We start from the raw sequence: 16564 nt of genomic DNA, 5'->3' as shown, positions 1-16564 counted from the left end.
ATTCAACTCACAATCCTGACAAGTTAGAATAACCTTGTGGCCATTTTGTTATTCTCCACCCTTCCTGCTTTTTGCACAGGAGTCATCCTTTATGCTGTTTTGCCTATAATTTCTAAGGAACTCATTTTGAAACCTGGTTTGGTGTGTGTTTTCGTTATACATTTTAGGAGAGAAACAGAGTGTATGGAATATCAATAAGAATATCTGAAGGGCAAACATCGTGAATGATCAGAACACCTTTTTTAATGAGTTGTACAATTATTATAGAAATGGATGTGAAAAACATCATTTATAATTTCATTAACCCATTCCCTTAGCAATTGATTCGCAACACATATACAGCACAAAGCAAGTTCTGGGATAATGAAAGATAGCTGTTAATGTAAAAATACTGCAAATGATTTATGGACTAAGAATTAAGTTCTCAAAACATTTTTTATGTTTAACATCAGGGGGACGAGTCTGTATTTCTTTCTAGATCACATTTTCAAGGCACAGATGTCAAAGGCACTTCAAGAAGTTGGTTGTGTTTAGACATCAAGTATAGTGTTCAGGCATTCTTACATTTCAATGCTGTTTTGTAGTTTACAAAGCTGGGGGCTATATCCAAGCATTTAGCAGCCAGTAGCAGGCACTGTAATCTGAAAACAAACATGCAGTTGACAAGGCACGCAACAACCTTGCCAGTGGTTAACTGAAACAACCTGTGATATTGCGTTGGCCTTGCTATTAGAGAACATACATGCCGAAAGGTTTAGTGGCGCATGCAGTGTGACTTGAGGCAGACCTATCTATACATTTACAGTCTCCACAAAGAGACGCACAGTGGCTCGCCAGGCAAGTCACACCTATTGTAAGAATCCCCATGCCTTCACATCCCTGTGCCTCCATTCCATCATCCTGTAACTGCCAATAGGATGTCGGGAGTCCGCATAGTATGCTGCTCCACACAACAGCCACACAGAGGGCATTTTAAGATTATTGTACTGTTTAGACAGGGCCTTAGAAAAGCTGCTTTCTGATACATTGCCGTATTTGCACCCCCTGACATACAAATGTATTTGCACCATCCGTCAATAGTACAAGAGGTTCCCTTTTTAAACGCTGAGATTAATATCCACATGGGAAAAGGAGAGGCTCTGTGAACTACTTGGAAAAAAGCAGACAAGCTCCTCCAAACTCTGTAAGACCTGATGTTATATAAAAATGAAAATTTCTAGCTTCCTGGAATGCAATGAGTACATGTAAAGCAGGTGTTAGCTACAACTTAGCAAGTCAGAGACATAATGTGAGGAAGAATCTAATGAGCCTGACATACAATAGTGTTCAAGGAGGAGTATATTTTTTTTCCAAGAACGTAATAATCTCTCTTGCCTTATTTTGTTTTCTTAAAAAAAAATACAAGAAGGCTGATTTTAATATAGTTGCAGAGACTATATATACACTCCCTGAAACAAAATTGCAACAGGATTATTTAGATCTCAAACCTCTCCAGCTGGAAGACTGTTACTCATTAAATCAGGGGTAGTCACCCTTTTTATACCTACCGCCCACTAATGCATCTTCCTTGATGGTAAAATTTCCTTACCGCCCACCAGTGCTCGATGGAAGGAGGATTCAGCTTGTGCCGTAGAACCCCCTACCGCCCACCTAGAATCCTGAAATGCCCACTAGTGGGCGGTAGGGACCAGGTTGACAACCCCTGCATTATACAGTGCAAGCTTTCTACTGCACAAGATCCTGTCCTTCTCTTCCAAATGGCCCAAGAGAAGTAGGGTGCTGAACAAGGGGCTCATCTGGAGCCAAGGCAATTGCACTGGTCAGCAGGTATTAGGTTAACAGGTAGTATGTTCTAGGTAGCTGGTGCAGATGAATTCTGAGGGGGGGGGGGACTCCCAGACAAAACAGATGCTATTTCACAACAGTGCTATGGACTCATCTGAGCACTTAAAGGGCAAAAGCAGCTTTGCTTAGTGCGCTTGCAGTGCTTTAGGAGGTACTGTCACTGGCAATGTTCATACCATAACCCTGCTTCCAGTTCAGTCAAATGCACACCCAGCTTCCCTGTCTGTTGCATTCCTATTTTAACACTTGCATCACAGATGTTTAGTTCCTTCCTTCTTAAGGGCGCAGTTGCTTCTCAGCACTGAGAAGGCTTGGAAACACGTGTCTATTTTTCCTCTTCTTGCTTCCAACGTGCTTAGCGAGAGGGAGCAAGAAAGGGAGGCAGCCAGCAGGGCAGTTGGCACACTTTTCAGTCCCATTAGCCAGCTGTCAAATAGCTGTTCAAATGACTGGTTAGGCTGGCTCATTGCTAAAGGAAATGAATTAAAAATGACCTGACATAACTGCTGTGCCGGGTAAATCTAAATTTAATCCAGACTGCTCCAGCAATCTCAGCCATAAAACTGCAGGTGACAAGGTTGAAAAGGACATGGTTTTATGTCAAAACAACATAATCCTCCCTACTGCTCCAGAACGTATTTTATTTAACCAAGACTTAAATATTTCTAACACTGAATGTGTACCTAAGCATCACCCAGCAGACCATATCATGTTTACAATGTCTATCCGGTGCAGAGGAGTTACAAGATCGCGGTTATTAATTGTCCTCCCAGCACTTCATCCAATGTGTAACACTGACAACATTTTGTGCAAATAAAAAGGAATCTTTTTATATATGCAGACATTTAAGTACTTCTTATTAGCATTGTGGCACATATTATGCATTATTAGTAATTTGCAAATCTAGCGTTAGTTATTTATTTCAGAAAAGGGTATTCAAGTAACATTTCATTTCTGAAGATAGAAATGGTGTACACACACATTTTTTTAAAAAAAAAAACATCAAAAATGTTCAAGAAAGAAACAAAAACCTGAGCCCTTATGTCAACTTACCACTTAATTAGATGTCAATTACCTAGTTATAAGCACTGAAAGACTAAACAAGTTTTCCATCTTTTTAAAGAGGGCTTCCACTGGAATTCAGCATTAATAAAGATTCTGAGACACTTTTGCAAGCTTGAAAAACTAGCAAGGTTTGGCAACAGTTCACATTTTAGAGGGGCACATTGGCAAACTGGAGATGCATTAATAGCATTTGGGGGTTTTTAAAGAATGGTATTTGCATAATACAAGAATTTTGAAACTAAAATAATCTTGCAGTTCATGTAGTCTTGATGAGATATAGATTCACAGTACCTGTTAATAAAATGTCTCCATTTCAGTTGCACTGCTGTGGAATAGATTCTCTGCCCTGAACAACGGACCATGTATTAAAACAAGAGTAAAATATTGTTCCTTTTGGCTGATAGTCTGTCCATAGAGCCAATGTATGTGTGTTTTTTGCAGCCGGGGGGGGGGGTCTTTTTGATGATTAGTCTATGGGAGATTAAAGTGCAACTACACAGTGATGTATTTTTTCAAATCATGCTTTCGTTCACCATGATCACACTGGTTCACAGATTTTAAGTTGTGCCATTCCACATATGCTGCTTAGTTTGTAGGCGATTGTCTTCCTTCGACTCAGTCTTTCCTTATTCGTTATTCTAACCCATAAAGTTAACTTCAGCAAGAAGCAGGCCTGGTAATGAGGACATATTGCTGTGGTTCTACTTTAGACACATGGAGACTTCTCCTCCTGAAAGATACAAAAAAAAGTGTGTCTTAGAAGAACATTTATAACAAACCAATTAATAGCCATTTGCTCTCTTTTCTAGAACTACTTGAAGAATACATACATTGTCCTCCATGAAAAATATATTGGGGGGGGGGGTTTACTTTTATGAAAACTGAGTTTGATTATCACATTCTTATAAAAGAAACAGTATAAATACACTCACATTTCCTCATTACTAGAAGGGGCTCCCAAACTGTTCTTGTAGAAGTTTCTCCATTATCGTAACACCCTGTAAAAAGAACACAGACAGTAATTTTGAACCGTCTGAACATTTCACCAGCACACAATAGCTTTACAATTTGAACCTCTCGGTTTAGAGATCATCTAAGCAGATCAAGACCAATATCACTAAGAAAATATATCAGTCTTTACTGCGATACCAAGATTGGTGCCCACCACTCCGGGTCAATACGAAAGTTGTTGTTTTTTTTGGGGGGGGGCAACATAGCCCATCCTGGAGCTTTGTCTAGGGGAAGCCTCTCAATAAGACTTTTGATTTCTGCTTCAGTGACAGGGGACCAAACAGGTAACCTCTCCAGGGATAGCTTGTCCTCCATTTCATTCCCTACTGTTTCGTCCTCCTTAACTCAAAGATACTGGCAACCTGATGACAGAGCAGTGCAATGGTGCGTTGAAGTTCCTATCAATGGATCTGAAGGAAGGAAGGGGAATGCATCACATGGTTGGGAGCAGTGGAGCTCATGGCTTGCATAGAGAAATGGGGATTGTAGGTTCTGGTGGTCATCAGCTCACACTTTTGGACACTCCAGATTTGTGTGCCTACTCACAACTCATACATGCTATTTTAAGTACAGTGAAACTAGAGCTGGAGCATCATTTTGCCTTGCCATTTGTGGGTTGCATAGATGGGGAATCTCCTCTTTATCTGCACATCTACATAGTGCAGAATATTATTTCAGCCCTGGACTAAGTCTTTTGCAACTATGAGAAGTATGCTGGCAATATGCAAACCACAACTTGGCAGTTTGGTTGTGGTAATTAACTACATGCTACTTGTTTTGCAGCTGGCCATCACAGACCTGGGCAAGCGTTGAACAATTACCATGAGCGAAAGCTCTGCAGCCACAGGATCTCTCTGTTCTCTTTTAGCAAAAGGGAAGTTTCTACCCACATAGCGAAGAATGCTCCGCTCAAAAAAAGACACAGCAGGTTTCCTGCCTCATAGTGCAATATCATGACAAATATGAATCACTTCCAAACAGCAATAACCTGAAGAGACCAACATTCAGTTTGTTTTATCATCAAGTAATGCAAAGGTTCTCAAAGTGATGCTTTCCAAATTCAAGCCAAATATTGCATTAAAAAATCAGGGAAGATGCTTTCTCTTTCTCTTTCATTTCCAGAGGAAGTGAGAATGGGCTAGCACAGCCCATCTGTCCAAATTAAGTTTACAACCATTTACTAAGTAGTTAATTGACATAAGTGAAAACCCCGAGGTTTGCCTTGAGAATTTAAAAATGTTATTTATTGAATCAATTATGTTCACACTGTGACAGTTGCTTTTTCTTTTCTCCTCTTAGCACAGCAGTTTCAAGGGAAATTGTTTGACAGAGGGGCTTAAGGAAGCAGAGAAGGGAGATTTATAAAATGAAGAAACATTAAATGACAGCTATTAGTAAGTGCCACTGTTCTTTTCGATTAGACGAGGATCAATCAAAGTCTGATCAATATATTCCTTTAAACTAAAGCTCTTGTGCTTAAATCTTGACACGAGATCAAGCTTCAGAATGTTAACCTTACACCAATTATAATGCAAGGATGCACTTGAAATGCAAAGGAACCTACCAGTATTCCTACCTATTAAAATGATATAAATTTTGTTCAATTATTATTTTTAATTTAAAAAACCATCTTTTAAAATGTGGTTTGAAAGCCATTTTCTTTACTTTTTAAACTTTTACTTCTTTTAATTCAAAAACTCATCAGATTACTAACTTGACAGCATAGTTATGTGTTCGATTCAGACACAGTTAGTATGGGCTGGATATGGGCTGTTATTTATTCATGTCACTTACAAGCATAAAAGCTTTTCCTGATTGGCAAGTCACAGAACACACACAGACACAGACACAGACACACACACATACACCCACACACAAAAGATCCACTCCCCTCAAATACTTCCTGGCTCAGATGCCAAAGCAGAGGTGAGCAACCTGCAGCCCGAAATTTATATTACATGTGTCCCCTCCATGCCACCACCCCAAGATACCTCCTGGAGCTGTCCAATTCCCTCCTTCCATCAGATCTCTTTCTATTGCTGTTTCTCAGCATTTGGTATTCAGTGGCACACCGCCGTTGAATGCGAAGGTCTTCGATAGCTCTCATGACTAATAACCACCGACACACCAATCTACCATGCATTCGACTAGTCCTCTTTTAAACCCAGCTTAGTTCGTGGCCATCACACCATACGTCCCACAAATTGTTTATTCATTGTGTGAATAAGAACTTCCTTTGGTCTGTCCTAAATCTACTCCAAATCAATTTCATTGGGCGATCTCAAGTTCTAGCTATTATGAAATGGAGACAAGCTTCTCTCTATTACACTTAAATGTTATGAGCCTCTATTATGTCCCTCACTCCATAGTCTAAACGAAAAAGAGAGGCCCAAACACTTTAGCTTTGCCTTGTGGGGAAGGTGCTCTGACCCCTCAATCATTTCCGTTGACCTTTTCAGGACTTTCTCCAGCTCTACTATATTCTTTCTGGGAATGGCCAGAATTGTACACACACTATTCCAAATGTACCAAATCCATAGATTTGGATAAGAGAACTACAACTCTGGCAGCTTTATTTTCAATGCCTTTCCTAATAATCCCTAGCAAGTATGGTCGTATTTGCCAGAGAAGGCCAAAATAGTCAGGGGATCCTCTAAATGAGTCACATGATAATGAATCCTAACTATGTGTTTTAGAAACAGTGGTTTTTTTTAGAAACAGTGGCTAAACCAGGGTTTGTTTTAACCATGGAATGTTTCAGAAAACGTGAGTTGCCTCACAGAGAAATAAATAAGCTACAGCTTGTTTCTCCAAGGCTTGGCTTGTTTTCTAACTACTCTTGTTTCATGCTTCTATAGTTTGGGCAAGCATCTGCGGTCAGGTAGCCAAATAAACCATGGTTAAGCAAGGCTGCTGGGTTCAGACTTAGCTCCAAATCAGTTGAAACAAACTGTGGCTCATAAACCAACAAGTCATGGCTTCACAAGGTGGTTTGCCAGGAACAAAACCAAGGTTAGTCTACTGGGCTGGTTTGGATTTTCAAACCATTCACACTTTGGCAAAATAAGCCAGAGTGCTATGTGCAAATCTGGCCAATAGGTCTAAATTATGTGGCAACACTACCTGATTTGTGGAGTATATCCATCTGTGATGAAAAAAAATATACATATACTTATAGCACCATTTAAATGTTTTCCAACCTCTATAACAATACAGGTAATTCTCCCTATTGAGGTGCATCATGTGACTGTTTCAAAATCTAAAGCGTGTCTCTCGTACGTACAAAGTTTGTCATTGGTATGAGCTTTTGTGTGCATGCACATGAAAGCTCATACCAATGACAAACTTAGTTGGTCTCTAAGGTGCTACTAGAAGGAATTTTTAAATTTTGTTTCGACTACGTCAAACCAACACGGCTACCTACCTGTAACCTCGTAAGTATAGTGCATCCATCTACTTCTTCCTAAACTGTGGGTTGCTTGTGAATTCCTTGCCTTGTTTGTGTCATGTATAGGCATAATGGAAAGGTCAAAAAGCAAAGCTTTCTCCCAAAGAACAGCAACAGAAAATGCTTACAGCTGTAAGATTTGAGCCACCTATAACTACAACAAAAATGTCAAGCATCCATTCAGACAAAATGAGTTTCCATGTTTATCTGGAAGAATAAACAGCAGAAGTCTGAATGCCTGCAGACTAGAGGAGTTTAAAAAAATCAATGATTCTCTTTATTTAGAAAAGGTATAGAAAAAAGAGCTCATGTGGCGTCCATCACTTCCTCTCATGATGTGACGCAGTTCTATCTGCACAATCTTTAAAAGTTCTGATATTTATCCAGAGAACGCCAAAAAGGTGCCAGAAATCAATTGTTTTCTTTTCTCAGATTTATTGTGCCAAGACTTTTAAATTATTCATATAACTCTCTTATCAGCTACCACATGGCTGAATGAAATCTACAAGATTATGGAGAAGAAAGGTGGGGGAATACAAAAAAAAGAAAGAAGAAAGGTTTTTGTGTGTTTTTTTCACTTTAACACATTTGCATAGTTCAGTCCCCTGCCCTGAGGATCCTTCTCTGCCCAAATGCTCCTGAATTCCATGTCGATGTAATGACACTCTAGGAATAAGAAACAGCTATACTGTAGTGCCCTTCATTAATGTCAGCTATATTTGGGAACTATTTCCCCCAATAACATTGTTGAACTATTTAAAACGTTCACACCACATTGGATAAAGTCATGGAGATACAGCACTTATAAACCTTACTACCCTGGAGTAGACAATCTAGTAGCAGATTCAGCAACTACATGCAGCAGGATTTGGATGTGATTTTTCATGTCTTTGAGTAGCAGAGACTAGGGAATACTGTAAAGTTACAGCTATGATTGGCCCCAAAATTCGAAGTACGGCTCCATGTCGAAGTACTCTTGTGGCCCACTTGGCATGAAAAGCTGGACCATCCTCGTTTAGCTCATAAACACTGTCACTTAGTTCAGCACCTGTGTTTCACACATTTGCCACATCCGCATCTGAATGAAATTACAAAGAAACGGAACACAGACAGGAGCCCAGAAGTAGATGTAGGCTATGAATCTAAATTAATACATAATACCGTGTTTCTCACATTTTAAGACATGTCTTATATTTATTTTTACTCAAGAAAATAAGCCTATGGCTTATTTTCGGGGGGTGTCTTATTTTATTTCTTTTACTAACCGGTAAGTTGCTGCTGCTGCTCAAGCACCGACAAAGCGCCCAGCAGCGTGCGCCGCATGGAGCCCCGAGCCAGCGGGACCCGCTGAAGCGCCGACAAAGCTCCCGGCAGCGCTGCGCAGAGCGCCCTGAGCCGCAGGAGGAGCACCGTGGCTCTCGGCCTCTCCGCCGTCCCGTTCCTGTTTCCTCCGCAGGCACCGCCGCCTCCTGCTCCCTCCCGGGGCGTCCCAGGCTTCGCCCGCTCGGCAGTGCTCCATGCAAAGCCAGGGGCGAGCGCAATTCCACCAGGAGGTTCCTCCGCGGCACCCGTAGAGACCATAGAGGAAAGGCGCGCGGCAGACACACCACTTCCGACTTCCGTTACCCTCACCCACTCCTGCTGCGGCTCGGGGCGCTCTGCGCAGCGCTGCCGGGAGCTTTGTCGGCACTTCAGTGGGTCCCGTGCCAAGGGGAAAGGAAGGGAGGAGGGGAGAGAGAGCGGGCAGAAAGGGAGGAGGGGAATAATCGCTGACGCTACATGGCGAAAGAGAAAGGCAAGTTGTGGCTCCAGGTGGAGCGACTGTCCCGAGATAATTGGAAAACAATCCTGCACTGTGTGAGCGTTTCTGCAGACCACGAGGCGCTGCTTGGCCCTTCCAGTTTGCTGCTGCTGCACGCCACAAACAGCGGAGGGTGAAAGGAGCAGCGCCGGGTAGCCAGAGTAACCTCCACAACCCCACAGCCACAACGTTTCCCAGCACAGGATGATTGAGGCTTTGTCGGCGCTTCAGCTGGGTCCCGCTGGCTCGGGGCTCCACACGGCGCGCGCTGCTGGGTATTTTGGCGAGGCCCTCCAGAACTGCACTTACGGTAGCACTACGGCTTATTTTCGGGGTATGTCTTATATTTTTTCAAAGCATGAAAATCGTGCCATGGCTTATTTTATAGGGACGCCTTAAAATATGAGAAACACGGTAGGAGTTATTCTGCACATGAAGCTGCCAAACACCATCAACTGAAATTACTGAGCAAGGAGTTCGGGGGGAAAGTCATAATGCACATTCACTAAGGATGACACATAAGGTATCAATAATATAGAAGAAACTCCCCCCCCCCCAAAAAATAAATTAAAGAGCTTACCCTTTTCACTCCTTGATTTAAATAGGTTCGTGCAAAAACTTCCAGGAAACAATTCAGTAGACCTGACCCTCTTATTGATACTTTGCCATTCTGAATGAACTCTGTCCTACAAAACAGAAATGCAATTAAACATTTTCTTTCCCTCCCAATAAGTACTGTGGTTCTCTAATAAAACTTCACCCTGTAAAAGGAATGAAGACCATATTTGAAAACACACACACACACACGGTGCTTGTTTCAAAATCTCAGGGCCAGAACAGAACAAGTCTTCTTGCATGTCACTACTGATTTTCCAGTATGCATGCAATTGCAGTTAACTGCTGCTACTAAATCTGATTGTGGAAAGACAAACTCGCAGCCAGAGGAGCTCATAAAGCACTGATGTTATGTTTCCTGTAACCAAACACTGGTAATCAAACTGTCTCCATCCTTGTGAAGTTTCTGAATCATTCTAGGCCAGGCTCATCTAGAGTGCAGTACAGAAGTCTATAAATGAAAAGTTATCAGCACATGCAACACATTGGCACCATTCCCCCTTGTTCCAAAAAGGGGAGTAGTTTGACTATTTTAATGGCAGGAAGACATCCTATAGCACATTTCATAGGAAAGAGATGTTGCACATTATGAAATAAGAGTCACAGTGTTGGAAGGGACCCTGGAAGTAACCTAGCCCAACCATCTGCTCAGTACAGGGGGTTGAATCCAGCACAGCACTAAGACTCTTGTCCCATCGGCACAATGATTTCCCCCTGTGAAATGGAACATTCTCCCCCTCTTCTCAATCTGTGTGACCCCTAAATCTGTTCTAAAGGTTCTCCCCAATTTGGAAAGGGAATGGGACAAGCGTATGCAGGGGGGGGGGGAGTCCTGTTGCCAAGCAGAATACTTGAGCTCACGGGTGAGTTGAGTTGACCCCAATCTGCAACTACAACATCCCTAACAGATAACAGCCCTTCCTCTGCTTAAATACCTTGATCCAGGCATGTCAAACCTGCGGCCCTCCAGATGTTTTGGACTACAATTCCCATCTTCCCCAACCACTGGTCCTGCTAGCTAGGGATCATGGGAGTTGTAGGCCAAAACATCTGGAGGGCCGCAGGTTTGACATGCCTGCCTTGATCCTTATTCCCTTCTGCATCTGAAGAGGTGCAAAGCCCCAGCATCCCTATAAGTGGAAGCATTAAAGATCCAAACTCACATAATTGTTTTGAGTTGCATTAGAAGAAAGCTCTTTGCATGTGCTGTAGAAATAACCAGTAATAACCCATCAATGCAAACAACTAGTGGGTGAGGTTTTTCCTAAGAGAGGCGCCAACAAAAGGCGAATGACATTTTGGGGGTTATTAAACCTGATAAAGTAATTGTGAGAAGCCCTATGTTGCTTTTTTTTTCCCCACAGCCTCTGAAAGACACGAAAAGCTCACAGAAAATATTGATCTCAGATTGATTCTCGCAACACAGAACTAGGTGATGTGGCATCATTACAACAACACAGTCGCAGAGAGAAGTCTATTAGCAAGATCCAACTACTGAATTATTGACTAGTTAAAAGTATAGCAAATTTGGCTTAATTGTTTTTGGGATTGGAGTTTTATACTAAAGATCCTTTAATTAAAGTCTTGATGCTTTAGTTCAGATAAGATTTCTTACCATGGACTCCTTTAAAGAAAAAGAAAAAGTTTTGAAACTGTCTCAGTTGGTAAGTTCTTGATAAAATATTCAGTGGGGATTCTGAACAAACCCCTGTCTCTTCTGTCACTAGCAGACCATCTTCTTTTCATGTCATGAAACTGCTCTGATACCTGTTGCATCTCACTGGCTTAATCTGCAGAACTGGGGGTGGGTGGGAGCAAGTTTCCACTTTTTGTCCCACATATTTCCTCCCCCCCCCATATTTCACTGTTCATGTGAGCAGACTGTTTGACATACTGTTACTCATTCAAAGCAGGGTAATTTCATAAGATGAATCAACCCAGGAGTATGAGAACTCTAAACAAAAAGAGATGGACAAGACTGGCATTTGGGAAAATGCTCAACCGTTAGAATCTTACAGCTCTTTTCTTGCATATTATAACTTTTATGGTGGCAAATGGCATTTCAAGGCATGCAATGCATGAGACTTGAAGGAAAGGTTCAGTCAGACGAACAGGAAGTAGTGGGTGCCTTCATGAAAATGTGATGAAGGAAACAATGCAATTTTATGCACAGTCACTGGAGAAATAGGTTTCTCAGCCAGTAAAGAACATCTATTGACAGAATCATGCTCACTGCTCACTGTATACTTGTGCTAAAAAAGAATCCAAATTCTGCACCTGCATAAATTATGAAAGTCTACATTGTTTCTCCTGCAAAATGTGTCCTTCAGCGCGCACACACACACACACACGATTTTCTATCATTTACAGTGGTACCTCAGTTTAAGAACAGCCGTTTACAAACTATTTGGTTTACGAACTCCACAAAACCGGAAGTAGTGTCCCGCTTTGTGAACTTTACCTCAGTCTAAGAACGGAAGACGAATGGTGGAAGGGCACTGGCGGCGGGAGGCCTCATTAGGGAAAGTGTGCCTCGGTTTAAGAACGGTTTCAGTTTAAGAACAGACTTCTGGAACAGATTAAGTTCATAAACTGAGGTACCACTGTATTTTGCTTCTTTTAGTGATGCAAATAGGCAAGGCCCTGAACCTCAGCTCCCTGGAAATCTTAGCAACTCCTATAGCAGGTGTTGCAAACCTGTAACCCTCCAGATGCTGTTGGACTCTAACTCCCATCAGCCACAGCGAACACAGGAATGATGGGAATTGGAGTCCAAAACACTGGAAGGCCGCACATTCCCCTATAGCTTTGGGGATTTTGTCAAGAACTGCCCAAAACTAAAGCATATCTTCACAATCATAATGACTAGTAATTTTCTTTTTTCTTTTTTTTAAAAAAAAGCCTATTAATCTTAGGAAGCTGGATTCTGCTTCCAATATATCACAATTTGTACATCTGTAGAACTGTAGTGTTACAGTGCTGGCTATAACTGAGCATTTAACATCTGCTTCACAAATTACAAAATCCGGCATGCTTCACAAATTACAAAATCTGGAGATAATTCAGACTTGTCTAAATACCAGTGTCCAATACCCAGTGGCAGTGAACCAAAGTTTGGTTCCTAACAACAACAACAACAACAACAACAACAACAACAACAACTCATTGTTATATCAGCCTAACAAATAAGCCAATCTTCTATAGTAATGGATCTACAACATTCAAATTGTTTCTCAGGTTGGCCTTTTCAAGCCAGATCTCCCACCTGACATTTCTAGGAGGTCTAGAAACTCTTCTTGCCACAAGAATAAAAGACCAAAATGTCTGATCTTCCTACCAAGCATATTTCCAGTTTCATAAACATGTACAGTATATGGAGAGCTTTAGTAGCAGAGAGCACACCAAGTTTGACTTTCCACATTCTGTTTTTCTATGACTACTGAGAAAAACACATTCCTTTGTGCAATGCAGATTAGGGGCAAGGTTCAGTCAAATTTAATGATATAGAACAAAGCTTCAGCAAGCTGTAATTTCAAAGGGAACAAGTGCTGCTGCTGTAATTTCAAGGACTGTCTTTCAGATATGCTGGCATCACTTTTGACAGAGTATTTTTTTAAAAAAACAGGATAAGTGAGAAGAATAGAGGGGGAGCAAAATTCACACTGTAAAAAGCTCCCCCCCAATGTATAAGACATAGTGCAACATTGATTGATATACAATAAACAAAATAACCTTAGACACCAGGCAAACATGCATTAAAACAACATTTTAACAGGAACTGGAAATTGTCACATATTTATTCTTCCTAAATGCATGGGTGTTCCACCCCCCCCCCCAAGAACTCATCATCAAATCCATCACCACCAAGTAACCTATCTGCCAGAACTGTTGATAAGATCTGAGTTTTTAAAAAGCTGTTTTTCAATTCAGTAGTAAGTATTAAGGCTACCAATATCTTATAGGCTTGTAACTTTTGCTATATAGTTGTTATTTTCTCATGTTTGTGCAAGGATACAGATAGCAGCCTCGTATCCAACATTGCTTAGTGTGGCTGGGGAAACCCAGCCAGATGGGCGGGGTATAAATAATAAATTATATTATTATTATTATTATTATTATTATTATTATTGCTTAGGGATTCTAAGAAACAAAAAATCGGTGCAGTTTTGGAATCACTTGTTAAAATCAATGAAAGGTTCAGACTGCTATCTTGGTTGAAAAAGGAGCTCAATTTTATCCAAATACAGACAAAAACCTGCTCCTTGAGCTTAGGAAAAAATATGCAATATTTGGTTACAATATTTTAAGATGCATAGCAAGCAAATAAGCAACTTTCCAAAAAGATACAGTAGATTTGGTTATATCCTACCAACCTTACTATAAGCTTGTGAAACATGGACCACTTATAAACACCATCTCCAACTCCTCGAAAGATTCCATCAACAGTGTCTTCGAAAAATGTTACACATCACTTGGGAAGACATGCGAACTAATATCAATGTACTGGAAGAAGCAAAGATCACCAGTGTTGAAGCAATGATTCTTCAACATCAGCTTCGTTGGACTGGTCATGTTGTGCGGATGCCTGATGATCGTCTTCCAAAGCAACTACTCTATTCCAAACTTAAAAATGGAAAGTGTAATGCTGGTGGTCAACAAAGAGGTTTAAAAGACTGTCTCAAGGCAAATCTTATAAAATGTAGTATAAACACTGACAACTGGGAAACACTGGCCTGCGAGCGCTGCAGCTGGAGAACAGCCTTTACCAAAGGTGTCATGGGCTTTGAAGAAACTCGATCTCAGGACGCAAGGGAGAAACGTGCTAAGAGGAAAGCACACTTGGCAAATCCACACCGTGATCAACTCCTGGCTGGAAACCAATGTCCCCACTGTGGAAGGACGTGTGGATCCAGAATTGGCCTCCAGTCACTTACGGACCCACTGTTAAAATCGTGTTTATGGAAGACAATCTTACTCTGCTACGAGTGATCGCCAAAGAAGATCCTATCATATATTACTTTATATTTGTAATAGTTTTTAAGGCCAAATCCTGAGCCTTATTAAAGAGGGAAGTACCCAGGACAGAAGCACTTCTGTAAGGAGACGAGAATACACTGCAACATTTTCCTGCTCTGCCCCATTGATATTACCCATTGAATATCCTCAGTGAATTCATGTGCTTCACTTGTGTTGCATAGGAACACCAGATTTTGGAAGAAACTAGAAGAGCATTTGTTGTCTCCCTCCACTCACACCGCATTTCAATAATGACATATACCAGATGTTTCAGGAAAGGCTGAAGAGAGAAATATACACCTGGCCATTTGTGTTCTGCAGTAACATTGAAGAGGTTTCCCCTTCAGTCCAGCTGGCCACCAGCTTATACAACCTGAAGTACCTTAATTAATAACCCTTTGATGTTTACACTGAATATATACTGTCAGTGCAGCATATGCTGAGAAATAGTGATATATTACTGCACCTGGGCATGGGTGCCTTATACTTTTTACAAATTAAAGGGTAAATTTGTCAGTGGTGCTTTTATTTCCACATTGCAATACAACTTGGTGGTTCATGGAATCACTTAGGGTTACAGATGTAAAATTTCCAGAAATTTTGAAGCCATGGGGGGAAACGTGTTTTTTTCCGGGAAAAATGGAAATTTTGGAAAAATTGAAAAGTTCAGTGTGGAGTAGTTTTACAAATTGTGTGAAACGCAGTGTATATAAAAGTATTATGCTTGCAATAAAGCAGGTAACCACACCCATTTCCCTCAAAAGCAACAAAAAAAGCAAGAAACCATCAACATAAATAATAATCAGATTTGCCCCTTAGCACCAACAGCAAATAAAGTTAAGGTCCACCTCAATATTTAAGCTCCATATAAGGTCTACCCTTTGAGTAGTGCTTTGAAAAACAACAACAGAAGACACAACATATACATGCAGTTTATTCTATCTCATTTTCTGAACTACTGCTATCATTTCCCATTTCTTCTTCCTCTTCCTCTTTGTCATTTTTCTCATGGACTTCTAAAAAACGGCTTTGGGGGGAAATGGGGGGGGACCTGTTTTCCCCCCAGTTTTTCTGGGGTTTTTTCCAGGCCTTCCCATCTCTACTTGGGGACAGCCAGGGCAAAGCGTAAGGCAATTTTTTTTGCATGCCAGGCCCAGAAGGAACCAACATCCAGTTACTGAATAGTATGTTGCGCTGAGGCTCAAACTCTGAAAGGAAAAGGAATGTGTGTGTTTTTTAATTTGAATTTGTTATTATATATTATAAACCGCATGATGGTAAGAGAGCTTCTAAACAGTTTACAAAAATATACAATAGAACATTAAAATGATTGATAAAACACAGTTAAAAGCAGGTATTTAAGAGTATTCAAAAGATGATTAAAGTCAGCAATGGTTAAAAGGAAGAAAATCGCATGCAGCTTCTATGTGTTCAGATGGGCTGGCCCTAACGAAAATGTTTTGAGCAGTTGCCGGAAAGAGTACAGTGAGAGCTCCTGCCTGGTGTCAGCCGGCAGGGAGTTCCAAAGTGTGGGTGCTGGAAAGCCTGGGGTGAAATGGAAAATGGGGGGGGCACAAGTTTTTTTCTGGCTGGGGTATTATATTATATTATTATTATTATTATTATTATTATTATTATTATTATTATTTCTGTTTTTTCCCCAAAGCCATTTTTTCCAGGAAAAATTGAAGAAGAAGAAAGTGTGTGGAATATTCAAACTATATCAAGCTATTTTTTTCAATTTTTCCGTAAAAAAACGGCCT

General features: G+C 40.9%; 1 protein-coding gene across 1 annotated transcript in view; it reads right to left on the bottom strand.

Annotated features, from left to right (window-relative positions):
- Positions 1 to 218: 218 nt before the first annotated feature.
- PRELID2 (PRELI domain containing 2) overlaps positions 219 to 16564 on the bottom strand; it is a 37200-nt gene continuing 20854 nt past the window's right edge. The window contains exons 5-7 of the mRNA XM_035105352.3: positions 9751 to 9856; positions 3843 to 3908; positions 219 to 3640 (exon numbers count right to left, since the gene is read on the bottom strand). Of these exons, the coding sequence (XP_034961243.1) occupies positions 3855 to 3908; positions 9751 to 9856 (160 nt within the window). The 3' untranslated portion in view covers positions 219 to 3640; positions 3843 to 3854. The remainder of the gene's footprint in view (positions 3641 to 3842; positions 3909 to 9750; positions 9857 to 16564) is intronic.

Source organism: Zootoca vivipara, chromosome 2 (genome assembly GCF_965207765.1).
Source record: "Zootoca vivipara chromosome 2, rZooViv2.hap1.1, whole genome shotgun sequence".
Classification (NCBI taxonomy): Eukaryota; Metazoa; Chordata; class Lepidosauria; order Squamata; family Lacertidae; genus Zootoca; species Zootoca vivipara.
The sequence above is the reverse complement of the archived record's forward strand: the minus strand, read 5'-3'. Positions and strand labels throughout refer to the sequence as shown.